This window comes from Apium graveolens, chromosome 11 (assembly GCF_009905375.1).
Source record: "Apium graveolens cultivar Ventura chromosome 11, ASM990537v1, whole genome shotgun sequence".
Taxonomy (NCBI): domain Eukaryota; kingdom Viridiplantae; phylum Streptophyta; class Magnoliopsida; order Apiales; family Apiaceae; genus Apium; species Apium graveolens.
In genome coordinates, this window is record NC_133657.1 from 197,069,402 (window position 1) to 197,088,263 (window position 18,862).

Below are 18,862 nucleotides of genomic sequence, written 5' to 3' on the forward strand. Positions count from 1 at the left end.
CCTGAACTACCAGACTTTGTGCTGTCAGAACACTTCGCCAGATGTAGCTCGGACTGGAGCCTAGCTGAGCTATTAAAAACGTTCCAGATGGGTAATATCGAGCTTTGAATATGCGGCTGACCAGTTTTTCAGGATGAGTAAGGAGCCTCCATGCTTGATTACCCAGCAAAGCTATATTAAAATCACGGAGATTTCGAAAGCCCATACCACCGTTGAACTTAGAATCGGTTAAACGACTCCAGCACATCCAATGAATACCTTTATCCTTTGAACTATCATTTTTCCACCAAAATTTTGACATAGCCATTTCCAACTCGTTACATGTATCAACTGGGAGGAGGAACACACTCATGGAATAATTCGGAAGGGACTGAGTCGCAGACTTAATTAAGATTTCCTTACCACCTCGAGATAGAGCTTTTTTATCCCATCCCTTTAAGCGATCAGACAGACGCTCTTTAATATAGCCGAACACAACCGTTTTCTTCCTTGACAACATATTGGGAAGACCAAGGTATTGAGAGTTATCCCCGGCTTCCTTAATTCTTAACTGCTGACACAACTCTTGCTTTAGGTACGAGCTGGTATTGCGACTATAAAAGACCGAAGACTTCTCTACGTTAATTTGCTGCCCCAATGCTTTCTCAAAAGTTTTTAGCATTTGCATTACCTGATTAACACTATCCTCACAAGCTTTGCAAAATAAGTAGCAATCATCAGCGAAGAACATGTGAGAAATAGAAGGGGCACTGCGAGCAACCTTTATGCCTTGGATACAATTACGCTTCTCATAATCATGAATAAGAGCAGTAAATCCCTCTATACAAATAAGGAATAGGTATGAAGATAGGGGATCTCCTTGACGAAGGCCACGAGAGGGGATGATATTCCCAAAAATTCTTCCTGCATGATTAATGTGGTAATTCACAGATGAAATGCAAGCCATAAACAATTGAATTACCTTGTTCGAGAATCCCATTTTCTTAAGCACTGCCTCCAGAAAATTCCATTCCACTCGATCGTAAGCCTTGCTCATGTCGAGCTTAAGAGCCATCCAAGCTTGCTTACCCGAAGTTTTACGCTTCATAAAATGCATGACCTCAAAAGCCACCATAATATTATCTGTTATTAACCTCCCTGGAATGAATGCGCTTTGAGTATCAGCAATGATCAAGTCTATAATCGATTTCAAACGATTGGCAAGGACTTTCGAGATGATCTTATAGACAACATTACACAGAGAGATGGGTCTCAAATCCGTCATCAACACAGGATTTTTTTTCTTAGGGATTAAAACTATACTAGTACTCTGCAGCTCTCGATTGATGCTACCTGACATAAAGAATTGTTTGACAATATTAACTATATCCCCCCCAACAATCTTCCAATGCTTCTGATAAAATCCCGGGCTCATCCCATCCGGGCCCGAAGATTTGTCTGGATACATATGGAACAAAGCTGCCTTGACTTCTGTTTCGGTAACATCCTCCAATAATTTCATGTTCTGCTCATCTATGATCCTGGCCTGAACGCAGTCAATAACATAACTCCATTATGTATTCGAGGCTGTAAACAGACTAGTGAAGTAGTCAATCATCACTGTTTGAAGGCCTGAATCCCAATCAACCAACTGGCCTTCGTTATTTTTCATCCATCTAATTTTGTTCACATTCCGTCGATTTTTTGCAGCTGCATGAAAGAACTTAGAATTTTGATCACCCGCTTTGAGCCAATGTTGTTTAGATCGTTGCTTCCAAAAAGCCTCTTGTTGAGCGTATACTTCAGCTAGCTTTTCCTGGTAATCTTTCAAGCACGTTACAGAATAATCATCTCGTCTCCCTCTTAGAGCTTTAATTTTCCTGATGTACTCCCGAGTTCGATTTTTAAAACTTCCAGTAATTTCTTTTCCCCATTCGGATAAAACATCTGCACACTCAGTTAATTTCTCATAGAAAGAACGACCCTGATTTCTGAACCAAATATCCTCGACTAATTTCTTGCACATGGGCTCCCGGAGCCAGGCGTTCTCAAATCGAAATCTTTTCGGATGAGAGATTTGATGAACTTTGTAAAACTCAAGAAGAAGAGGACAATGATCCGAGGTTGATACTTCTAAGTTTGAAAGAATGACATCTTTAAACATATACATAAACTCTGATGTAGCCAATGCTCGATCAAGGCGAACCTCTATCCAATCAGCGGTGCCAGCTCCTCTTTCCCACGTATACTGGTTACCTTGGAGTTCCATGTCTATAAGACTGCAGTCATCCAAAACTTGAAGAAAACCTTGGATAAGGCTATCCAGATATGGTCTACCTCCCTTATCAATCTGAGAATAAACATTATTCATATCTCCAATGAGAACCCACAGATGAGTATTGTTGGAAGATAAATTTCGAATAAGTTGCCAAGTTTCATGCCTCTTGCTTCTGTCAGGTTCCCCATACACTCCTGTAACTCTGAAAGGATTATTATTATTCGTATGGATAATAGTATCAACATGATTTTTGCTATACGACTTCAATATCACTTCTTGTTGATTTCTCCACAGAAAAGCCACGCCCCCGCTATGACCTTGCGACTCAACAACTACCATACCTTCAAACCCTATAGCTCGCTGTAATCTTTCGACTGTGTCACGCTTACAAATAATTTCACTCAGAAAAACAAAATCGGGTTTCTTTTGGAGAGTTATCTCCTTAAGGAATTGAAAAGCCCATGGGGTCCCAAGCCCATGGCAATTCCAGCTCAAAAGACTCATAATAACAGGCGAGCACCCACTTGAGTACTCGCCCCATACGCGTTTTTTGAACTATTTTCTGAATATTCAAAGCCCCGTTCAGTGACATCATCTGAATCCATCTGCATTTCTTTATTTGAGCCCATACTGTTATTGTCCAGCCCATCTCCCGTTCTGCGCTTTTTGGACTCGATAAAGATTGCATCATTAGTTTCCTGATTTGTTGGGGAGTGAACGATTATGTTATCTCGAATATTTCCATGCAGCTGTCTCGTGCCAGTATCTCCTTTTTGAATTATCTCAATTCCTTGATTTCCTCCTTGTGTAATTACCACCAAATTTGCAGGAGTGTTTTTCGGATCTAAACTCTCATCGTCTTCCTCAGCTGGAATGTCATGACTCTGAGACTGAGAATTAAAACTGCTACTGCCATCCTCGTTACGTAACCATTTAGCTCCAATAGGTTTAACCTGTCTTCTAAAAGGAGCCCTCAACCATGCTCCATAAGGTTTCACAATTTCCTCTTCAGGTTTCTCAAACAGTAGGCCGCAGAATTTTTCAGAATGCCCTATTATTCCGCAGATGAAACAAAAACCGGGAACATTTTCATATTTAAAATTAACCCAGAACCAGTCATTTCCTGACATTTTGATTTTCATTCTCCTCTTCAAAGGTTTGGCTAGGTTTAGTGAAACCCGAATTCTCATATACTCCCTCCAGACTCCAACAAAGTTGCTAGGACATGAACTAACAAAGCTTCCTATGTAATTGCCAATCCCTGTTAATATCTTCTCCGACATAAAGCCAACTTTCAAATCGTGAACTTGCACCCACAATTCCATATGATTAAGATCAACGCTCCTAGGGGTTTGGCCTGGATTTAATCTTGACATGACTATAGCTTTCCTGTTAAATGACCAGGGGCTGCCCTCCATGACACGTTTCACGTCCAACTCGTGGTAGAATTGGAATAGAAAGAGATTCGAATAGATTTCTTTCATGTAAACTCCCTTTCCTGGCTTCCAAAGGACTGCCAACGTTTGTTGCATGGCCGCGAAATCAATCCTCCCTTCCTGGATAAATCGTCCCACAATACATAGTTTAGCATTGAAACTCTGTTCTTGTAAAGAGCCTGTTTCAATCACTCCTACTTCAATCCCCCCTACTTCCTCATCTTCCAAGGATATAGCATTCATTGCTGCTGATATACTATTTGCTTGATCCATGCTTTCGATGGTTGAATGAATCTGACAACCTTAACGGGTGAAAAATAACTTAACAAATGACTTAACAAACCATGTAAGATGACAAGACTAAAATCTCAGCACATTGAGGTTATGCAAAGTATGAACAGTACATATAGTTTATTTAAATAAAATTCAAAAATTTTGGTCAACTCTGTATTCAACATATATTTTACTTTTTATTTGTAAACATAATAACAACATTCTACAGATTAAGTATAATCGTTTCATTTTAAACGTACACTGACTACCCTATTTATATTAATTTATTAAATATAAATTATACAACACAAATAATAATATATAAATATATATATATATATTGCTTAGTCAGTTATATTTGAAATGTTGTGTAATTTGGTATTGTCTTTTATGAAAATAATACACAAATTAAGAATATTATAATTGCATGATGCATAAAAAAAATTTAGAAAATTACACGTGCCTTGCACGGGTTATTATGCTAGTTTTAATTTGTTTCTCAATGGTTATCAACTATCTATACTAATACGCAAAATTATGTTCTATTAAAACACAAAATTACCAAATCTTGGTACTTACTTGAAACATTATATAACTATTTTTAAAATTTTGTACAATTAATTGACTTATACTTTACTTTCACATTAGTTTCTACTGATTAGTTTTCATTCAAGCATCAATTTACTTTTAAATAATCGTTTTATTAAAAGTATACATGTTAGATTAATATAACAAGTAAAATATATTAGGTGCATAACTAGAACTATAACTAGATTGATAAGCCAAATTATATAAAAAAAAGAATTAAATAGTGACATTCTATAATTACACTTGACTTCAATTTCTTTTAACTACATAATTTAACAGCATTCATTTCTTTATTTTAAGAAAAATGCAAGGGGTACAAAATTAGTTCTCAAAATAGTTTCAAACTAGATTAGTACCCGGGCCGATGCCCGATTAATATTTAGTTTATTTGAAATGAACGTGTTAGTTGAGTAAATAATTATTTTAAATATATATTAAAGAAAAATTTATATATTAACATTTTTATAATATTACAAAAATAATTTCTTGTATATGTTATATAAAGGTCATAAAAAGATTTTATTTTACAAATTTTATGTAAAATTTAATGATATTGTGAATCAGTCAAAAAATAAAAAAATTAGTGAGTAATTAGAATTAGAGGAGATGAAAAATGGGAAGGAGAAAGAATTAATGGAGATTAATAAGTGAGAATGGAGGATGCGAATTAATGAAGAGAGAGAAGGATAAATTATGAAAGAGGAGATTTTAAAGTAATATAAAAAGTGAGATTAAATAAAAAAATTGACACATAAGCAAACATGACATGATCATAACATAATAACTTGACAAATTAGCTAAGATAACATCACTTGTACTCTGTTTTAGTATATTTTAGATATCACATGTCAGATGTTCATTGACTAAATATAAATGAACCTCACTGCATTCACAATAATACCACTAATTAAATTATTCCATATTGCCACATTACCTATTACTTATCATTTTATAATAATTCTTTGTAACTGTTTTCATGTCTCAAACATTACTTTTATTTTTAATTAGTATTTCACGCGGATTATTCAATTATAAAATTAATCTTGGGAACGCACAAAAATTTAATCATAGTTGAAGACCGGAAGTGCGCCTATTGTTCTGGAAGACAGCTAGACGCTGATGACATTTTTCTTGTAGTTTGCAGCGGGGGAAGGGGATGAATATGATCCCTCAAGGAAAATGTGAACACACTAGTTCAGTGCATGTTTGTTTACCTTCATTTTCAACTTATAAGGACAAAACGGTCGTTTAACAATTAGATGGACTGTTTGGCAAATAAATGGGTTGAACTTATTTAGGCAGTTTCTGTCGTTAAATTGAACTAACATATTAACTTATGCGAGGTATGGGTCATTTTCTAGAATTTTTTTATGCATCATGCAATTATAATGTTTTTAGTTGTTTTCTTATTTGTAAATGTTGTACAATGTCTAACGTATATCAATACAACGTATATCAAATACAAGTTGATTGTTTATCAATGTGTATTATTTTCATACAAGACATTACCAAATTGCACAACGCTTCTAATATAGTTTATTAAACAAAATATATATATTCTTGTTTGTGTTGTATGATTTGTATTTGATGAATGAATATAAATATGGTAGTCAATGTATGTTTAAAACTAAACGATTAAACTAAATCTGTAGAATGTCGTTACTATATTTACAAAAAAAAAACTAAAAATTAACATATATGTTGAATACAGAGTTGACCAAAAAATTTGAATTTTATTTAAATAAACTATATGTACTGATATATATTATTACTGAGTTCACTACTAACTTACAATTAACTTACTCAATTTAAAAAGATAAAAAAAAATGTATAACTGAAGTCAGAATGATTTGCAATCATAATATACAATACACTACTGTTAATATAAAAGTTGATTTTAATGAAAAATGTTAGTTTTTGAAATTCGACGTATGTATGTATGAAAAATGTTAGTTTTTTATTTACACTTCTGTTAACAAAGTAAGATTAAATTATATATGTGTGTGTCAGTATGTAAATTATCGTATGTTACATTTCTTAGTAAATTACGATGGTTTCAATTAGTTATATGTTAAATATCTGATTTATGTACATGTATAATCATTAGTGAGACAATTGATTACTTAAATAACATGCATTTATAATTATTCAAAAATTAAAATTATGTAATAAATAAATTACAATAATTTATATATGGTATTCACATTATCACTAACAAACAATCCATATCTATTTTTATGCAACCGAGTATCAATCATGGTTGTAACATAAAAATAAATTATATATTTTAAAGACTTATTATTGATATTCATGATTTTTTTCAAGAATTCGAAGGAAAAATTATAATTATATCGTTTTTAAGTTTCTTTCATTACGACTCTAATATTTCTTCATATAATAATTAGATAACATTGTATACTATTTTCCTAAAATAAATATTTTTCAATTCGATAAAGTTTTATAAATATCATTTGAACTAATTAATTTCTTCAAATTATTGAACAATATATATATATATAATATAAAATATATTGAATCAAATGCTACAATATAGTATTGATATAACTTTTATTTGAATAATTTAAAATATTAAAATAATTTAAAATATTTGTACAATTTTATCTTGATCAATGAATGTTGTTTATCTAAAAGGAGTCTTTTTTAAAAAAGCTAGTTTTTTTTAAAGTGAAAAATGAAAAAAAAATCGATTTAATATAGCATCGTAGTTTTAACAAATCTCGTGAGATCTCATATCAAATTTTCAATATTTTTAAAACTTGGACAAGTCCCAAAAACAATAATACGCTACTAGTGAAGTTAGTAATTTTAATACAAATAATCAATTGACTTGATCCTATAAAGACCTCAAATATATTAATTTATATTAACAAAAGATATTAAAATATTTCACATTATTAATAAGATATTTTTGCCGAGCTTGTAATTTACATTTACTAAACGTAGAATGTGACGATGTTTTCGGCCGGGTCATTTAGTCAAATTTCGAGTATTTTTTTTAACAATAGGCCAAGTTCTGATTTCAAATTCGAAATAAACTAAAATGCATTGACTCATTATAATTCGAACGTATCTAAATATGTAATACCAATATAGATTATTTATATATAAGCCATTCTATTTTCAATATTTTTTTAAAAAATTATATATGTACATTTTAATTACTTTTTATAATAAAAAATATGTTAAAAATATATGAGATATATTTTCAAACTAAAAAATGTTTAATAAATAAGATAATAATTGCTTTCAAACATCCCATAAAAGGGACGGAGCTAGTGGTATGAGGTTGTATATAGGTGAATGAAATATCCTGAGTTCAGTTCCCACAAACCACATATTTTATAAAAATATTAAAAATATGGGTAGTTTAGTTTAGTCTTTTCAATGAGACTTTTTAATCTTTTGAATATAATCCCCTTATTCTCCTATTATATATATACTAGGTTAAAACCCGTGCGATGCACGGATCGCACAAATTTTTTAATACTATATATTTTTTTTAAAAAAATATTTTGAATTCAATTCTTAATTTTATTCATTTAAAACTTTAAATGATATAATTTCATGATAATTATATTAGTAGACGTATATGTTCAAAACTTTTTAGAACATTTAAACTTATTTAAAGTGATAGCATTGGTACGGAGAAATATTATTATAACGAAATTATTATTTTATTGAGGGTAAAAATATAATGTCTCCATCATGTTGGGACCTTAAAAAATATTATTTTAGTATGGTGATTACTTAATCGATTAACTATAACTCTATAAAAAAATATTTGAAAAATACAATATTACTGATTGAACAATATAGTTTTATTGATAATTTTATGCGTGTTTTTTTAAAAAAGAATATTTATGTTTTAATTAAAATTTGATTTTTTAGTTCACATCAATAGGATATGAATTTTGCTTAGTCTAATATAAATTTGATTTATCTCGGATTAGTGGTTTAAATTATTTTAAATTTAGCTCGATGCCCAATACGCCGATTAAATCAAACTAATTATTTTAGTTTAATTTTAATTTTTTTAAAGTCTCGATCAATAATATAATTTTGTTTTAGACTAAATAATTAGTATATATGATTTTATTTTTGTTGGTCGAATTTTATTTTTATTTTAGTTTTGTGCTAGTCTCAATCAATTGTATAATGTATTTTTTTATCCTAGATAAATAACGTATATTATTTTGTTTATCCAAGTTCATTAGTATAAGTTTTTTAGGAGTATTGATAATATTTTTATTTTATTTTAGCCCTAGTCACATGATATATCGACTAAATTTTAATAATTATATTTAGTTTGCTTAAATTTAATTTAGCACGGAGTAACAAATTAGAATAATATAGAAATCGATATAAATTAAAATATAAATTGGTAGAAAAAGTTGAATTTAATATAAATTATAATGATATAGAGTTTTATATAAAATATAATTGAAATTGGTAAAGCAATAGAGAAAGTTGAGTTCAATATGAATTATAATTAGAATTGATCGACCCAATAATTAGAATTAGAATAATTAAATAAGGGTAATAAGTAATTTCATTAAGTACCGACGGACTATCAAACTTTTGATGTTTTGTTTATTATAATATATTATAGATATGAGAAGGCTTTTCATTTTTCACTGTGAATTCATTCTTCTCTGTTTGCTTTATTCTTTATTACCTTAGACCATTATTCTAAAAGCAAAAATCAATATTATTCGGAAGAGCAACCTTTTAGTAATTAATCGGATAATCAGTGATTAATCAGATTAATTAACCAGATATATTTAATAATATATAAAAATAATTAATTTATTAAACTAAATATATAAATTTAAGAAAAAAGTGTAGTGATTAATGGGATTACAAAATTGAATCGGCAGAGTATATGAGAATGATTAATGGGTAAAATCGGTGATTTTTAGATCAGAGCCTTGGGAAACAACTCATTTCAAGATTCATGTTATTATGTTATGTTTTTTTAAATGTTTTTATTGTATTTGAATTATTATATTAAAATTGAGGATATTCATCCCTCACAAAGTTAAGCTAACATAACCACCAAATATTCGTGTTTTGAAATTATCTTATTATAATTAAAATTTTATGTTGATTTAAATTTTTAAATAATGGTTAGTTATCTTTAAATTTTAATTTTGTTTTAACCCCCTCCAATCCTATGAATAGTGTATATTGTATAATTATATTTCGAGATCATTATCCTTATTTTTAAAATTTAAAATTTATATTTATGTATTAAAATGATTAATTAACTAATTTTTAATTTATATTTTAATTTTGTTCAAAAAAATTGTAATTTATAAGTTATAATTTACCAAACACCTTATAACTTAGAGGTAACTTATACTCAAATTTATCCAACACCTAAAATATATCCAATATATAACTGGAGTAAGGGGTTTTGGTGGTACAGTTAGATAGGGTGGTTGCATGTGCTAAAGTGTAGTTATAACAAAGATGGGTTGCGGTGTATGTATAATATATTTATTCTATTAGACAATTATAATAACTAATAATTTGTATAACAAACAATAACTAATGAAGAAATTGAACTATAAATACATATTTTTAAATGATATAAAATAATAATAAAAGTATTATATATATAATACAAGCAACAATTATCTTAATAAAAAAAATATAAGTAACAATTAAGAAATCATTTGTTAATCACGTTAAAGTGAAATCATTTTTTTACAAAAAATTGAAATGTTTTAGTTTGATTTAAAATATTTTTGAATAGATAATTTCATTTTTATCTCATAAAATAAGAAACACAATTAGATTATATTTAAATATAAATATTACATGTGTTCTATTTATTTTAAAAAATTTAGAGTACATCAATTCAATAAAACATAAAAAGGAAGAAATATAATAATAATAACAAATTTAATAAAAATAATAATAAAACTACTGTAATTTTAAATTAAATGCAAATCTAATAAAATACATTATATACAATATTTATTTCATTTATTCTAATATTCCATTATAATACTTAATAATCCGTATAACAAACACAATATGAAATTAATTAAAAAAATTAAACTATAATTACACATCTTTAAATGATATAAAATAATATTTAAAATATTATATATATAATACAAGTAACAATTATTTTTAAAAAAAATAAATCTAAGTAAGAATTAACAAATAATTTGTTAATCGGGTTAAAGTCGATCGTTTTTTAAAAAACAATTGGAATGAGTAAGTTTGATTAAAGAAATTGTAAAAATATAATTTTAATTTTTATCATAAAAAATAATAAAGACATTGAGATTATATTTATGTTTAAATACTACAGGTGTTTTTCTTAATTTTGTAAAAGGGGAAAATTACGGATTGTCTTTTAAAAAAATTAGAGTACATGATTTATAAAACATAAAAAATAGGAAGAAATATATTAATAATCATAAAAACTATTATAATTTAAAATTGAAAAAAAAAACTATTTAAATAAATTTAAAAGTACCGTGACAAAAAAAGTAAAGTATTTTTTTTCAAAATTATTACTAGAACCGAAAAATTATGAAATATTGACACAAACACAACAAGATGCAAACTTGACCGATTGTCCTTTAAAAAATTTAGAGTATATCAATCCTATAAAACATAAAAATGAGGAAGAAATATAATAATAATAATAATAATAAAAAAACTATTAAAATTTAAAATAAAAATAAAAATATAATAAAATATATTTTATACTATATGCATTTCATCTATTCTAGTATTCCTTTATGATAACTAATAATCTGTATAACAAACACAATAGTTAATTAATTAAGAAATTAAACTGTAATTACACATTCTTAAATGATATAAAATAATTTTAAAAATATTTTATGTATAAAACAAGCAACAACTATCTTAAAGAAATAAATATAAGTAAGAATTAACAAATTATTTATTAATCGATTTAAAGTAGATCAATTTTTTTTAAAAATGGAATGTATAAGTTTGATTAAAAATATTTATAAAAAGATAATTTTAATTTTAATTATATTAAATAAGAAACAGATTTAGATTATATTTAGGTATTTTTATAGGCGTTTTGTTTCAATTTGTAAAAATGGAAAGTTAAGATTGTCTTTTAAAAAATTTAGAGTACATGAAATTTTTTAGAACATAAAAACTAGGAAGAAATATAATAATAATCATAAAAAAGTATTATAATTCAAAATTAAAATATAAACTAATAAAATAAATTTAAAAGTACTATAACAAAAAATGTAAAGTTTTTTTTCAATATCATTACTAAAATCGAATAATTATGAAATGTTGGCAAGATGCAAACACCATTTAACTTTGCAATTTTTGATCAAATTCCACATATTTTAAGAAAAGAAAATATATAAATAAAAGAAAAATAACTACGTAAACATATTATGTGAACTACAATTACATATCCTTAAATGATATAAAATAAAATTAAAAGTATTATATTATATATATATAATATAAGAAACAATTTAATTTAAAATATTTGTGAATAGATAATTTTAATTATAATTTTATAAAATAAGAAACATATTTAAATTAGATTTAGGTATAACTATTACATGTGTTTTGTTTTGTTTTGTAACAAAGAAAACTACAGTTTGTCATTTAAAAAATTTAGAGCACGTGAATCTTATAAAATTCAAGGGAAAATTATAGTTTGTCTTTTAAAAAATTTAGAGCACATGAATTCTATAAAGCATAAAAATTAGGAAGAAATATAATAATAATAATAATAATAATAAATTATTACAATTAAAAATTGAAATACCAATCTAATAAAATATATTTAAAAGTACTATGGCAATTAAGTATAATGTATTTTTTCTAAATTATTACTAAAACCGAAAATTATAAAATATTATTATAAACGCACCAAGATGCAAATCCAAACAAATTTCTATTTTTTTATCAAACTCCACAAGATTAATATATATATATATATATATATAATTACGTACACATAGTTTACATATTATATGATATGATTAAAATATTCTGTTTACAAATTTATAATATGAAAAAAATAATGAAAGAAATAAAATAAATTATAACATGTATGCTATATTTAGGTTATCAATGTCAAATATAATAATAACTATTTAGCAAAAAAAATAAAAAATAAAAAATAGAAAATATATAATAATAACTAAATATATAATAAAAAAGTACAATTTTTTGGAAAATATATTATTCATGAAAAATATAAAATATATTTAGAGAATGAAATTGTCTTATTAAAAATTAATTAAATAAAAATAAGTATTTAAAAAAATTATATAAAAAAATGATAATCATCAAGGTACAAAGCTAGTATAAGTTACTATATTCGTATCACTTGACATTTTTCAACTTTAACTTTAAGTTATAAGTTATATATTTTAAGAAATCCAAAACGGGCCTTAAATTCAACTCTAAACCCCTTTTGTTATTTCTATAGGTTGTTCTGGATCATAATAAATTATGGATATATAGACATTTTATAATTAGATAACAAAAAATTAAGTCTCATTGAAAAGACTAAATTACCCTATTTTTAATATTTATATAAAAGTTGTGTTTTGTGGGAATTGAACCCTAGTTGCTTCATTCTTCAATACAACCTCTTACCACTACCTCATATTGTCACATGTGCTTTTTATCATACACATAATATGTAATTGTGCTAAAGAAAGATTTTATTTAACTTTAAAGATAGCTACTTGAATTTCGGGAAAAAAAATAGTTACTTGAATATTTATACAATTAATTTTAAAGAATTGAATTTCAGATATAAAGTTAGCATAGTACATAAATGGCTTATTATCTTATTTATTATTTTTTTGTTTGAAAATATATCTCATATATTTTTAACATATTTTATATTATAAAAAAGTAATTAAAATGTACATATATAATTTTTAAAGAAAATATTGAAAATAGAATCGCCTATATATAAATAATCTAGATTGGTATTAAATATTTAGATAAGTTCGAATTATAATGAGTCAATGAATTTTAGTTTATTTTGAATTTGAAATTAGAATTTGGCCTATTGTTAAAAAAATACTCGAAATTTGACTATATGACTAGCCGAAAAATATTGTCACATTCTACTTTTAGTAAATTTAAATTAAAAGTTCGACGAGAGTATCTTACCAATAATGTAAAATTTTTTGATATCTTATATTAATATAAATTAATGTGTTTGAGGTGTTTATAGGATCAAGTCAATTGATTATTTGTATTAAAATTACTAACTTCACTAGTAGCGCGATAGTGATTTGGGACTTGTCCCGATTTTTAAAAATATTTGAAATTTGATATGAGATCTCACGAAATTCATTAAAACTACGATGATATATTAAATTGATTTATTTTTCATTTTTCACTTTAAAAAAACTAGCATTTTAAAAAGAATTCTTTTAGATAAACGATATTTATTGATCAAGATAATATTTTACAAATATTTTAAATTATTTTAATATTTTGAATTATTCAAATAAAAATTATATCTATACTATATTGTAGCATTTGATTCAAAACATTTTATACTATTTTAAAAAATAAATATTGTTCAATAATTTGAAGAAATTAACCAGTTCAACTAATATTTATAAAACTTTATCGAATTGGAAAATATTTAATTTTAGGAGAATAGTATACAATATTATCAAATTATTATATGAAGAAATATTAGAGTTGTAATGAAATAAACTTAAAAATAGTTTAAATAACAATATAATTACAATTTTCCCTCAAATTCTTGAAAAAATCATGAACATCAATAATAAGTCTTACAATATATAATTTATTTTTATGTTACATGATTGATATTCGGTCGCGTAAAAAACAGATATGGATTGTTTTTCAGTGATAATGTGAATACCATATATAAATTATTGCAATTTATTTATTACATAATTTTAATATTTGAATAATTATAAATACATGTTATTTAAGTAATCAATTATCTCACTAGATATTAATAATGATTATACATGTACATAAATCAGATATTTAGCATATAAATAATTGAAACCATCGTAATTTCCTAAGAAATGTAACATACGATAATTCACATGCTAACATAGACACATATAACCTAATCTTATTTTGTTAAGATTGGTGTAAAAAACTAACAATTTTCCAAATATACATACGTTAAATTTCAAAAACTAACATTTTTCATTAAAATCAACTTTTATATTAACAGTAGTGTAAATTTTATATTATTTTATATTATGATTGCAAATAATTATGAATTCAGTTATTCATTTTTTATCTTTTTAAATTGAGTAAGTTAATTGTAAGTTAGTATAGAACTCAGTAATAATATAGACCAGTTATATAGTTTATTTAAATAAAATTTAAAATTTTTGGTCAACTCTTAATTTTTAACTTTTTCTTTGTAAACATACCAACGACATTCTATATATTAAGTTTATTTGTTTCATTTTAAACGTACACTTACTACCCTGTTTATATTCATTCATTAAATACAATTATACAACACAAACAAGAATATATAAATTTTTTCTTCATGAGCTATATTGAAAATGTTGTTTAATTTAGTAATATTTTGTATGAAAATAATACACAGATAAATACGTTAGAGGTTATACAACATTTACAAATAAAAATATAACTAAAAATATTATAATTGCATGCATAAAAAAACTCTTATGCTAGTAATTATTACACGTTGACGATGTGCCAAGTCTTTGTTTTCTGCCAATTGGTTTTGGTTTTTCATAATTGCATGGTACGACTTGAGGTCTATTTTAATCATCTTCCTCCTCCTGCGCATTTTATTCTGTTTCGATTTCTGCCACTAACTCTTGTTTTAGAGAGTTGACTATACATACATTACAAGCCATTTTGCAGATCCACTCATTCCATCTTATTTTAATGGAAAAATATTGCATACAAGGGCTAGGTCCCTACAACAACAAAAATTTCAAATTCCCCTGGCAAGTAAGTATAATTATGCAGCTTATTTAGGTCCCTCCGAAGTCCTAACCTGTGATTTCGACTAAGATTACCTAAAACTCACCAGCCCCTCTTTATATCACAGTACCAAAACTCTTATATTAACTTATAAGTTATAAGTTGACACTACAACAAATCCGGCCATTTATGACGGTCAACTTACGACGGAAATAAATGCGCGCCTAACTTACGACGGAAATATTTTTTCGTCGTAATTATTTATGACGGAAAATATTATCTGTCGTAAGTTGAGTATTTTAATATTAAAATTATCATCAATTGAATAAAAAAAGGATGGAGTCAGCCACGTGGAGGAACGACGCCATTCAACTTATGACGAAAATCTAATTCCGTCGTAAGTTAATTATTTTTATTAAAATTTTTAACTTGAAATTAAATAGAAAAATATTTTGTCTAAATTTACGACGAAATATTTATGACGGAAAAGATCGGATCGTCCAATTTACGACGGAAATTAGAATTCGTCGTAAGTTATCAAAGAGGGAAATTCAACTTTTCCCCGAAATTTTGGCGATAAATTTGACTTTTTTCAAATTTTTGGGAACTAGTAATTTATGACGAATTTCGTTGTAATTTAGCACCTAATTTCTGATATTTTCAATTTTTAAAAAATATTATTTCATGATCCAATCATATTTATGTCAGTATTTATTTGTTTGGGCGACATATTAGAAATTTCAAAAAAAATTGAATATTTTAATAAAAATTATTTAATGTGAAACATTGATTATATCATTAATTAATTAATTTATTTATTTATTTATTGTCATCCATACAGTTGGATCGATAAAAAATAGTTTTAAAATAATCGAAATACAAATTCAGGATTAAACACGAGTTAGATGTACTAGTCAAACTCATGCTTGACTGTTAAAATGGAAAACCAAATAAAATTATTTTGATATAAAATTTTGGTTATATCACTAATATATATATTTATTGACATTCATACGGTTGGATCGTTGAGAAATATTTTTAAAATAATCGAAACACAAATTCAGAAGTAAACACTAGTTAGTTGTACTAGTCAAACTCATGCTTGACTGTTAAAATGACAAACCAAATAAAATTATTTTGATATGAAATTTTGGTTATATCACTAAAATATATATTTATTGACATCCATACGGTTGGATCGTTGAGAAATATTTTTAAAATAATCGAAATACAAATTCAGGCTTAAACACTAGTTACATGTATTAGTCAAATTCATTCTTGATTGTTAAAATGGAAAACCAAATAAAATAATTTTGATATGAAATTTTGGTTATATCACTAATATATATATTTATTGACATTCATACGGTTGGATCGTTGAGAAATATTTTTAAAATAATCGAAATACAAATTCAGGATTAAACACTGTACATACTTGCCAGCGACAACAAGGAGTTGAGTCCTTCGGCTCTGAGTTCTGTCACAGTGAATACGTCTTTAGTTGAAGAACTATTGGGTTGCTTATTATCATGTGAGCCTGGATTATCATGTGATCTGGTGAAGCAGTGATTTTACCCACCAGTTCTTGCCCCAGCCATTATGTTGGCGTCATCTTGGAGGAACCATCTTCAACTCCATATCTTGGTTATGTTGGTGATGTTCCAAGGTTCGTGTGGAATTTTCTGGCAGACAAGACATCCTTTCCGTCAAAAAATGATAGTTCAGTCTGTCCGAAAGATTGTAGAAATACAAATGAATCATGCATAAGAGCAGAGACAGATGGGAAGGGAGTATGTGTGATTACTACAACAATGTATCATCTTAGCAGCACTACATAAAATATCAATATAAGAGTATCTTAGCTACTGCAACCTTACTGCGGTGATCATTGTTTAATTGGTGACCTTTATGTAGAATTAGAAAATTTCATGATAGAAATGAAATGTAAATTTGTTGTTGAATGCTTTTGTATCCAACCAAGTTTATTAGATATTATATAATTACATGTTCAGGTTGTGGTTGAAGTTCGTTGTGGAACAAGGATTTTTTCCATATTTTGTGCCCATGCCGGTTCTAGACGAGTAAGAACTTCTGTTTGTATTTTTCATTAAGCTACTTTGTTGATCAATTCACATATACGCACATAATGCACCTGCACATGTACATAAATTATAAAGATGTGTAGTAAACTAGTGTAACTTTAGCACTTACATAATTTGGATATCATTTGTAGGAGGTTTGCCTTTCCAATGTTAATGTGCAAATGCAAATGGTTTGCAAGATGATTGTGAACTCCAGTTGCAAAAAATGATAGGATGGAACTTGGGCCTCTTCACAAAACAGGAGCAAATTAGATTAGGCAGGAGAATTTACAATTTTGTATTATATACTCAAAGGTTAAATATTATTATAGAAGTTGAGTAGCTAAGAGAATATTTATGTAAATTATTGTATTTTTAAGTTATGATTTGTATAATTGTGTGCATAATTGCTTGTTATAAAATTCAAATTTTAATTTTGTGTTGAATTGGGATACAATTGTATTTAGATTGGAATTGCAGATTGAACAAGTTTAGAATTTATTTTGAAAGCTGAAATAGCTGGAACCGGAAAAGCAGAAATATGCATGCTTTTAGAGAATAAAACTTACGACGGAAATTGTGGGTTATTTACGACAGGTTGTTCATAATTGTTTTAGTAATTTATTAAAGGTGGGTCCCAAAAGATTTAAAGTGACTATTTTTTCCGTTGGAAGTTAACAACATACGAGGATTATTTTCGTCGTAAGTTGATTTATTATTAAATTGTTAATGTGGGCCCAGGTTCACCAACTTACGACGCAATTTTATCTTGTGACGAAAAAACGAACTTACTACTCGACCAAAAACGACGATTTTTTTCCGTCGTAAATGGCTCAATTACGACGATTTGAGTTCAAAAAAACCGTCGTAAATGGCCAGATTTCTTGTAGTGTGATAAGTTATGTTATTAAGGACGTACTTTTTTCTCAACCTATTTTGATTTTCCCCTTTTTTTATTAACTTTGGTTTTTAAAAATATGTTTTAAAATGTTAATCTAATTTAAAATTCACGAATTAAGATTATTATATTTAAAAATTATTTATTTTAGTTCATTTAAGTAAAAAAAATCTGACTAATAAGTAAAATTATCCAAACATTTATATAACTTATAAACATTTATATAACTTATAAGTATTATCTACTTACCACTTAAAACTCACTTAGTCAATTTAAGCGATAAGTTACTTATTTTAAAATTTTTCAAACAAACACTATGTAACTTTTATAATCAAACTCATTCTCTTCCCGTCTAAAC

At 26.6% G+C, this 18,862-nt stretch overlaps 1 protein-coding gene across 1 annotated transcript; it reads right to left on the reverse strand.

Moving 5' to 3' along the window:
* Positions 1 to 1,552: 1,552 nt before the first annotated feature.
* LOC141696439 (uncharacterized) lies at positions 1,553 to 2,761 on the reverse strand. Its single transcript, XM_074500580.1, has one exon. It carries the CDS (start codon positions 2,759 to 2,761, stop codon positions 1,553 to 1,555), a length of 1,209 nt encoding a protein of 402 aa, XP_074356681.1.
* Positions 2,762 to 18,862: the final 16,101 nt, after the last annotated feature.